The 10,461-nt window shown below is 38.2% G+C and overlaps 1 protein-coding gene across 1 annotated transcript; it reads right to left on the reverse strand.

Annotated features, from left to right (window-relative positions):
* Positions 1-1,245: 1,245 nt before the first annotated feature.
* LOC148513829 (olfactory receptor 6B1-like) lies at positions 1,246-9,673 on the reverse strand. Its single transcript, XM_088481261.1, has 2 exons — positions 8,771-9,673; positions 1,246-1,299 (listed from the first exon to the last, which is right to left on the reverse strand). The coding sequence occupies exons 1-2, from the start codon at positions 9,671-9,673 to the stop codon at positions 1,246-1,248; spliced, it is 957 nt and encodes a 318-aa protein (XP_088337387.1).
* Positions 9,674-10,461: the final 788 nt, after the last annotated feature.

Here is a 10,461-nt window from a genome sequence, read left to right on the forward strand (position 1 = left end):
CAAATAGGGGAGCCACTTCAACTACCAGTGATGGCAGCACTTGAAGTGACAGTTGGTGTTTGAATTGAATTGTGTTGCAGCCATTATGAGTCAGTCAGTCAGGACATTGCACAGGGGAGGAAACATTTTAACCCTTTTCACCCCCTTTGGAGTCAAATTTTTGAAAACCCCTTCTTAGTGTTCACCTACATCATGGAAGAAATATTCTTCTTGATTTAAATTTTTCTATCTCCAGAGGTTTGGGCTGAACATTGATGAGTCAGTCTGTCAGGACATTTGACTTTATATACTGTAGATCTTTTATAAATAATTATGAGTTAAATATGAGTTAAATATAAGGGTGTGAAGAAGAATAAAATATATATTTATATTCATTTGTGCAAAGTGAATTTAATATATTTCTAAGTTGTAAAATGGCCACTTATGGACAAATGTGAACTGATGTACTCCCTTCACTGGTAAGTGGTTTTTCTTCAGATGCCTTAAAGGAAAATCACACAACATTTACAGGTGTGCTGAGTTTGTATCTGCAGTGGCAGGTCTGACAACGTGGGATGCGAGACCACAAACCAAAAACACCTTGAAAAAGGGCCAAAGAGACGGAATTCTATGGACTTAGGGTCTGATTCAGACCCGGTCGCAAGCGCTGAGCACTCGCAACTGGGTCGATGGTGGCCCAGAGTGCATGCGCACGACAGAGCCGGCTCCGTCATGCGCATGCGCGAGACCCGGATAGCGATGGGCACTCCGTCGCTCCAGGTCTCGCACCAAAGGGGGCGTGCTGTCGATGTTGAGTGACAGCACGCCCCCTTTTATTGGGCAGGCTGGGGGGGTGGCTGCCCAGATGGAGGCATTCCCATGAGAATGCCTACCATTTGGGGGCGGCCCCACAGACACCACAAGTGATGTCAGTGGAGAGATTGCAGCTCTGTTTGAGCCAAAAGCTCTCTGGGGCTTGCGGCCACGAGTCCCTACCACAAGGGTCTCGTCACAAGCCTGATGGTATGATGGTCTTGACCATCGCGACCATCATCCTGGCCACTCGCATCACAGCTATGCAAGAGGCCAGGAGGCCACTCCATAAAAAAAAAAAATGCCCTGATTCAGAGCGAGCGCTCTGTCAGAGCATCCGGCTCTGAATCGGCCTTAAAACCATCCCATCAAAGGACTTCATCAAGATTTATGTCAAATAAACATTTATTGTTGTTGGGTTTTCCTGAGCTATTGATGGGCATTCAGAGATCTTTAAGACCCATTATTTTTAGATCGTATATACATTGTAATTTTTAGCAAATGCTTCTAAACTGCATTATTGATGAGCAGTACAATAAAAGGACAATGTAAAAGCAAGAGAGTCAGAATTTCAGGACTGAAGCTTTACTAGCTACTGTAACTAGACATGTATTTATAGAATTGTGGGCCTGACTCAGAGCTGAACGCTATTCCGATGTTCACGCAGTAGAGCGTTTATTGGTGGTCTGTGCATGTGGTGCTGACGCATTGCGCAGTCACTGCAAATGAAGCGCGATCGCACACACTGTGAGGATTCACTCACAATTGACAGACTGGAAGAGTCCATTATGTGTGTGGTTATGGGGAGTTCTGGCAAAAATGAGGGCATGTCTGGGCCATTTCCTGGGCATGTACTAGCCAGTGCCTGCAGTCGTGCAGCCCAGAATGAACCTACAGCGAATCAATAAGAACAGACTTTCTCGAGCTGTCAATGTTTTGAAGATCTGCATCCAATGCTACATTTGTGTACGCAGTTGCGGGCTACTATGAGGGCTCCGGTGGGTGTCTCAATACAAAATCTGCTGCCTGTTGCATTAGCATATTTTCGCTACAGCGATCCATGAGAGTATGCATTACCACCCATCTCTGAATCAGACCCTGTGTGTATTGATTTTATTGGCATATTGATGTAATCCCTGTTTAAAAATAAGTAAAATAAATTATTTTACTTCCTCAAAACTGAACTAGAAATTATTATGCCTTATATACACCTTAATAGCAGAGACATGCTGTTGCTTGCGCAGCTGCTGGCATTAGATCTGGCAGTGCAAGTCTATAAGCATTCCTGGAAGGTGATGTGAAACAATGTGGTCTCATGACTGTTCTGGGCATGCCAGTGTGTTCCTAAATACAGGGCAGGAGCCCCATAAGCCATTTTAATGCAATTTCAGAAGGAGACACTGTGCCAGCCATAGGCTGGTGCAAGGGTACAATGGTGAATGTGATGGTGCTCCAATGATGGTGTGGTCATAATCAACGGCAAAGTTAGACTGTCCATGAGCATTGATAGTGAGCGTTTCAGGGCTTGTGCAGTCAGCTGCACACTAGTGCACAAGGAGAAGGCTGAAACTAGCATTTGCATATTACTGTCACTGCGGCTCCACAAAAAATAGAACCGCAGTTGCAATATCATCAGGCCCACTATCTGGACTTCTCTGTGCACATTTTTCCCACTACAATATTTTCCAAATGTCACTATAAGAGTAACCTTCCTATCCACCTGCACTGCACAAATCCCCACACTGATCTATTCTTTTACTCTCCACCAACCACCAATCCTTCAGATGCTCTCCCCAAACCCTCCTCTTCATTACAGTCTACCATTCCCCTATCTGCTTTTACTACATCTGCATGTTCTACTAACTACAATACCATTTGCTCTCACGAGCAGGGCCCTCTACCCTCTTGTGCTTCCCTTTACTTATAGTGTCATCTACTGCTCACTCGGGCACCTAACACTAAACTGCTGATGCCCTGTTGCTTATTTGAGTGTTATGATCACTAATGCAGCAATGTGTATAAACCATGTCCTTGTCCTGCTTTGTATTGTACTGTAAGTCACTTGTTGCTTCTTCAATTATTAGTTTATGTACTGTATGCTGTAAGGTGCTGCAGAACACTTGTGGCGCCATATAAAAAGGCTAATAATAATTATTTTACCACTGTTTACTATTGCCTGACCATTTCCCTCTTATTCTAGGCTTCTTTGTCCTTTATCTCATATCTGCATCTTCTTTGTCAACCTACTATGTACTTATCACTGTTTTTATGTACAATTTATATATTGTAGAATTTGTAATTCTGACTGTCTGGTTCTGCAGAATCGTTTTGGCCCTGTAAAAATTAAAAGTGAAAATGATGACAGTAAATTCATTTTAGTTTTTCAGGTCCCAGTGTCTTTTACTTATTGGGTTTCTAGATCATTTCAGTATCATATTTTTAAAATACACCTAATAATGTATTACCCCTAAGGAAGACAATGTACACACTCAGCAGCATTGGGACATGTGTGAGTTTTTCTCAAACAAACACATTTTTCGATGGTCAACGCAATATTGTATAGTCGTGTCATCATTGCTTCGAACTTCCTGGTTTTCCCTGATTTACTCTGCAGAAGCAAAATACGTTTCAACCAATCAAACATGAAAGAACACAGAAACTAAATCCTACCATGTTCATTGGCAGAAGGTATCACATGTAACATTGTCATCGCAAAATCATTATATAAATAAATAGGCCTCAAACCGACTGTACCAAGTGGGTTCAGTGTCAGGCATTGTTAGGAGAGAGGAGTTGTAGGAAGAGATTTGCAACAGTGTGGTTGGCAATTGTTGCTCATGATGTGTATGTAGTCTTGTGCATTTACTTGTTGTCTTGTTTATTTCTGTTTGTCTTATTTTTCTGTCATAATTGTTTATTTATTTTAGTTCTGCCACTGTTTGTTGGTGTCTGTCTGTGGTGTGTGTGTGGTGAGTGGTTATCATTATAGATTTGTGTGGTTTGTCTTTTTTTTTCTAAGTATTTTCTGTTTATCTGGGGAGGGGCAGAGGAAGATGTCTATAGCTTAGGAGGTGTAGGAAGAGAGTGAGTTTGAGGAGGTGGCTACTTAGGAGCCACATGATACTTCATATGTGGACAGTGATTTGGTGTCCAACCAGAGAGGGAAGACCAAGACTGGTTGGAATGTGAAATTCATCTTTGCAGAGAACATGGCATTGGTGACAGAAGTCATGAAGTCGCATGGGTTGCTGTTTGGCTGTCAGTCTGCCCACAGTTCTGCTCTGTGAAAAACAGCAGTTTCACATGGGGTTGTGGTGGCTATCAATGCAGTGAGGAGACCTGCAAGAAGGTCAATATAAAGTGATGGGTGATGCTAAAAATGTCAAAGGTGGCCAGAGCAGCATAACAGACAAGTACCATCTCTCCATACCAAGCCATCTACCTGGACTATTTATACTGCTGCATCTTAATTATAGTTTGAACACTTGTATAAAATAATCAGCATTATCATTGCACTGTCTTGAATGGGCTAATCTTGTTGTTCCACATCTAGAACGTTCACATTTTTTTACTTTTTTAATTTAGCACACTTGCCCATGTTACCATTGGTAATCACTCATATCATACTTAACAGATTTGAAACAGTTCTAGTAAATATCACCCACAATAAGTCTGCTTCCAAATACATTTGAAAAAGCATGCCTACTATACTCACAAATAAGTTTTATTACATTTTGTCAAATTATAAAATAATTTTCAGTACAAACCCCCAATATCTGATCAACTGCCCAGAAAGCAAAGAAATGATAAGAATGAAGAGGCGATCAGGAAATATTTGAAACCAAGCTCTTTGTCCTTCATACAATATTCAAAGTTTTTGTTGTCATTGTTTTAATCATTCTTTTGAAGGTCTGTCATCTGCATCTCCTGACGGATACCGCCAACATAGGTCTTCATCACAGCCAGCAGGAAGGCTTTGGGATCTCATTCTCCTATTCTTGGTGGTGAGTCAGTGATCAAAAACATTGCACAAAACACAATTAACACCATACACTACCACTCTAGTATTTTTTCTTCAGGATACATTGCATTGATGAAAGGATCATAGCTCAATGAAGGCAATGCTTACAATAAAATCAGCCAAACTTCAAAGCATGACATCAAAATGTCTTACACTATATTTTGAGTAACATTTTTTAATTCAAAATGGAGGTTTAAGTGTAGACTTTGCCCGGACTGGTCATCGTTTTAACTAAACAACAGTTTTATGGAACTTACTTGAAGGCAAAAGTAGAAGATTTGTTTTTTTTAGATATTGAAACTTTTATGAAGGCAACAATACTTACCCACTTGTCTGTCATAGGTACTGGACATGTTGAAGAAGAATTTCTGGAGACAATCTGACACTTGGAACCTGTGCAGGCAGAAGTGGAGACTTATGGATCCAATGCCACCCATTCCAACAGTACAAATTCCACCACCACAAATAGACACTAGCCCTCTGCCTGCCCAGCCATACACTAGTTTCTGGAATCCCCTGTCAAACTTCTAAACTCAGCACAAATCACTCCTTACAACACAAGAGAGACAGCTGTCTAATATTAATGATAGTGCACACTGGTGGAATCGCAGCTTAACCAGTCTCCAGGCTGAAGTAAGTAGAGTAAGTAGTGTAGCAATCAGTCTTGTGGAAATTAGTGATTGAAATAATAGATTATAATGTTGTGTGGGATGTTAATGCAACTATGTTATGTTTGGGGACCCAACTTTTGACCCGCTTACCTTATGAAAAACCCACAGACACCATTTCACACACCACTACCCCTCTCAATACACCATGAAGATGGACATTTCACACTCAAAGTAGCTCCCAACAGGCCAATTCTGGCAGGAGTGCATCTAATGGACATCTGTGAGAGTTATTTTTTTAAAAGGTTACATATTTTGTTGTTTACTAATTTACATATTTTGAAAAAAATACCTCCCTAGATTAATATATTCACCTACATTACCTTATTTTCTGAATATGTTTGAAAAACATTATCTCCTGTTATTAATATATTTGAAAACATTTGCACATATTTATAATATGTTTCAAAATATTACCTCCATTTATGTACGTGGCAAGTTATGTTTTGCAGTTGTTTTGAAAATGAATAAAATGTTTGATATATATTTTCAAAACATTATGTGTATATTGTGTGTGCAAAGGTTATATGGGAGAAAGTGGGTATATCTTGTGATGGCATTAGTCACACAATTTAAGCCCATGTTTGCAACAACAAAATAGACACTGTATTAATGTGGTAAAAATTTCAATGGGACCTAAGTCAAGACTATAGAAAGGGTAATGTGTTTAGAGTGTGATACTCTTAATAATTTCAAGTATAGTTGTAATTAAAACACACACATGATGGTTATAATTGTGAAAACAATTATTACAATTATAATCACAAATCAATTTGTAAAAACAAAATGTGTCAAGCCTTAAGATTTACATAACGCTGTATCTAGCAAGATAAATATTTACCAATTGTATAGTTATCGAAGTTGCCCTTGCAAAAAAGCAGCTTGTTGTATTTTTTTTAATAACATTTGAAAATATATGCTGCCTCCAAGCTGAGCGTTTACTGTGGCCCACTTCAACACAGATCCACTTTTCCACTTTGAAAAATGCATTATACATGAATTGCAAGTTGTTATGGTGTTATGGAAGTTGTTATGGTGTTATGGAAGTTGTTATGGTGTTAAGGATACTTACTGGTAAATTCTCTTTGTTTAACTGCTCCCTGATTTGATTTCACTTTCTGCGGCAGAGTTACACATGATTCAACAAATTCAGTCAGAAGCCATGAACAACAGCCATAGCCAGAGTTACCTGGAAGGCAATTTAAAACGAAAAGAATTATTTGACTTATAACATATAAATATAGATTGGCAGTAATGGTCCAGTTTAAAGTGTACTTACCCAGCAGCCATCCCTCAGGCATTTGCCCAGCCTCAGATTTCTCCTGGATGGTTGACTGACTGAGGATAAAGCTAGGATAGCCCACCACAACATTAACAATTTTCATGTTTGCATCACTAACTTGAATGGGTATGGTGTCCATTAATGTTAATATTTCCCCTTGCACTAGGTGATCTCAGCTCAATGTGTGTGCAGTCTATTGCATTGAGGACATTAGGCATGCCTACAATATAATTAAAAAACTTTCCTGACTTTATGCCACTCTGACTCCTGGCTAGGGAAGCAGATACAGGTGTCGATCAGAGAACTGATGCTGCCAGGACCTGGGTGACATCCTAGGTGAAGGTTGACTGGGATATTCCAAGAACTCAACCATTGAAAGATTGAAAGTTTCCTTTTGCTGAAAGTGTGAGTGTGCTGTAAGTTGGTATGGTTTAGACCAGGGGTCTTCAAACTTGGCCCTCCAGATGCTGTGGGACTACACATCCCAGCATGCACTGCACATAGTTTTAGCATGCTGTTATATCAAAAAGGTGGCAGTGCATGCTGGGATGTGTAGTTCCACAGCAGCTGGAGGGCCAAGTTTGAAGACCCCTGGTTTAGACAGTACATCTGTATGACCTCATCATCAGACAATGCCTTCAGGATTAAAGGCTTCCTCAAAAATGTTGCCTGCGCTGACTCTGCAGTACCTGCATTAACTGGTGAGTATGTTTAGTTTCTTACTCCCGGATCCTTTCATTCCTGGTGGTAGAGTTTCAGTAATCCCATGCATGAGCGGTGTAGTGCAAGTATTGCAAATTCAGCCATGTTTGAGTCATAGGAATTATTGATGTTTATTTGGCTCTTTTTATAGGCATCATGACTGTTTTCAAATCAACTTCAACTATAGACTCATGAAACAACGCCACCATGAGGTCCTATATTTGATTATTTTATTTTGGTGTGAGTTTGCTCTGTGTTCAATTGTGTTTGCAAACACGATTCTTAGTAAATCCATGAGTTGTATACCTGTCTACGGATAGTATCTGCAATTTAGTCCAATAGTGTAGTGACTTCTATTTGCTTCTTTGGGCATTTATGCACATTTGGATTGTGTTTTTACACCCATGTTTCATTTAGTGAATCTCCAAGTTGCAAAAATAGGGAAAACACATATGGGAATGCAATCTTGGCCTGACATGAATCTTAGTAAATATACCCCTCCAGTTTCATCCCTTTTCTAATGAAGCACATTTTGCACCATCTAAATGAATTCAATCTCAGAAGCAAATGTGTTGATGCACTCATCTTCAAACACACAAAAATGGTGCATTTAAGAAAATAATTGTTAATGGCCCATCATTGCTATTATCAGTTTAAGATATACTGTTTATTAGTATTTAAATAAGAAAGTCTAAAAGTTTATTTTATTTAAATAAATTATATTAAAGAAGTAGAAGTTTGGACTTTGTTAGCAATTGCACCTTTGGTTGGACCATTTAGTTTCACTGGTACTTAGCCAAATAGCTCTCACTTGCTTGTCATAAAATAGGTCCTATGTGTACATTCTTAGGTGCATAAATGACAATTTTAATGCTAATGTTAATAAATTAGCTGATGATCAGTGTCTATAATGTAATATAAATCAGTGATGCACTTACTGTTTGTAAATGGACAACTGTGGTTTGATTTCAATTAACTACACTTGTCAAAAACAAGTAGCATATTCCATTGCATATGAGTTACCAAAATTTTTTAAAATAGCACCTCATACCATTCAGAGATTCAAAAAAGTTTCTATTTAAGTTTATGCCTTATAGGTTATCAGCTGATGAGATTTGAGTGTAAACTAGAATGAGGATTTCCTGAAGGCATTTTTAGTACCTATTATTACAATCATAGATAATTAAATGCTTCATACTATGTACAAATGTATAAACCTAAATAAATTTAAATAGTATTATTAGATCTAACATTAAGAAGAGTACTCTCTTATTTTTCCTCTCTCTTTATTCTTATTAAATTCACCATGGTGGAACGCATTTCCTGATTTCTCAAGCAATATATAATTGGATTAAACAATGGTGTCACCAAAATGTACATCAACACTAAGACTTTGTTTTTAGACAATGAGTGTCCTTTAGCAGGGACCAGGTAAATAGCAAGCATGGTGCCATAGTACAAAGACACAACAGAAAGATGGGAACTGCAGGTAGAAAATGCTTTGTTCCTTCCTTTGGTGGTAGAGATACCAAGGATGGTCATGGACACACAAGTGTAACTACTGAGGATAAAAATAAAAGGTATCACTGCTATGGGAAATGTCAGCACCAGTATCTCAATCTGTAAGCTGTCTTTGAGAGAGCAGGAAAGTTCTACAAAAGGAACAAGATCACAGAAGAAATTATCTATGACCTTTGGTCCACAAAATTGAAGTTGACACAAAAAAATAAGTGTAATTAACGTTATTAGAAAGCCACATGCCCAGGAAAGGAGAGCCAAACAATGTTGACATTTGTATTCCATGATTGTGGTGTAACGCAGAGGGTTACATATGGCCAGATACCTGTCATAGGACATTACTGTGAGGAGGTAGCACTCTGTGCTTCCAAGAGCTGCATAAAGATATGTTTGAGCAATGCAGCAAATTATAGAGATGGTGGCACCTTCCAGCCATATGACGCGCAACATGTTGGGAACAATGATGGTCAAGAACACAACTTCTGTTAATGACAAGTGCTTGAGAAAGAAATACATTGGGGAATTGAGCCTCTGTCTGGTTGAAACCAAGGTAATAATCATGAGGTTTATTGTGAATGTGATCATGTAAATGACCAGGATCAGGAGAAAGAAGACATACTTGAAACCATTAAGTCTCGGGAATCCTAAGAGAAAGAACTCAGTTACTGATGTCTTGTTACCTTTGCTCATCATTAATCTCTGCAAAATATGTTGAAAAATGGTTTATGGAAAGTAGAAAACATGTTTTATACTTGCATACATTGTATAAGCTTGTGACAATTGTTCCAGTGCTAGAGAGTTTTATGTGTGGTGTTTTGAATTTTGTGAGAGACATCTAGGATAAGACACACAAGAACAAACAAAACATGTTCTCTCGAATAATTCTAATAGGCTCTGTAACTAGTCTTGTATTATATAAATTATTTGCATAAAAATGTTAATAATATAATAAGTTGATACCAGCCTAGCATTGGAAATTTCTGTAACTACAGTATAAAATGTATTTGTTTGAGCTGTTTGAACCAGGTCCATCCACACAATACAGTATGTTACTTTAAACATATCGTTGTATTTGAATTATTTGTAATAATAATAATAATAATAATAATAATAATAATAATAATAATAATACTAATGTAATTGATTTTAAAAAGGGGCATCTCTGTCATGTTTCTCTTACCATAAAGACTCTCAAACTGAGATCTAGAGCATTTTTAAAATGCTCTGTTTTAGGAATTACAAATATTTCCTGATATAATGGAATTCATTCTGGCTTCATTGAAATAATGGTAATCTGTGGATCAATGATGCTTCTCTCCTGTGAAGAAATCACAATTGTCAGTCTGTGTTGCCTTTGACTTCATTAGCCTGAACAGTAAACACTATATATATAAGTACTGGTCTCCAAGCTTATATATATTATAGAAGCAAATAAATTTGGTACTCTGTGGACCATTTCTTGTTTTGATAATTAATAA

This window comes from Taudactylus pleione, unplaced genomic scaffold, assembly GCF_031769625.1.
Source record: "Taudactylus pleione unplaced genomic scaffold, aTauple2 ptg000268l, whole genome shotgun sequence".
In the NCBI taxonomy this organism is placed as follows: Eukaryota; Metazoa; Chordata; class Amphibia; order Anura; family Myobatrachidae; genus Taudactylus; species Taudactylus pleione.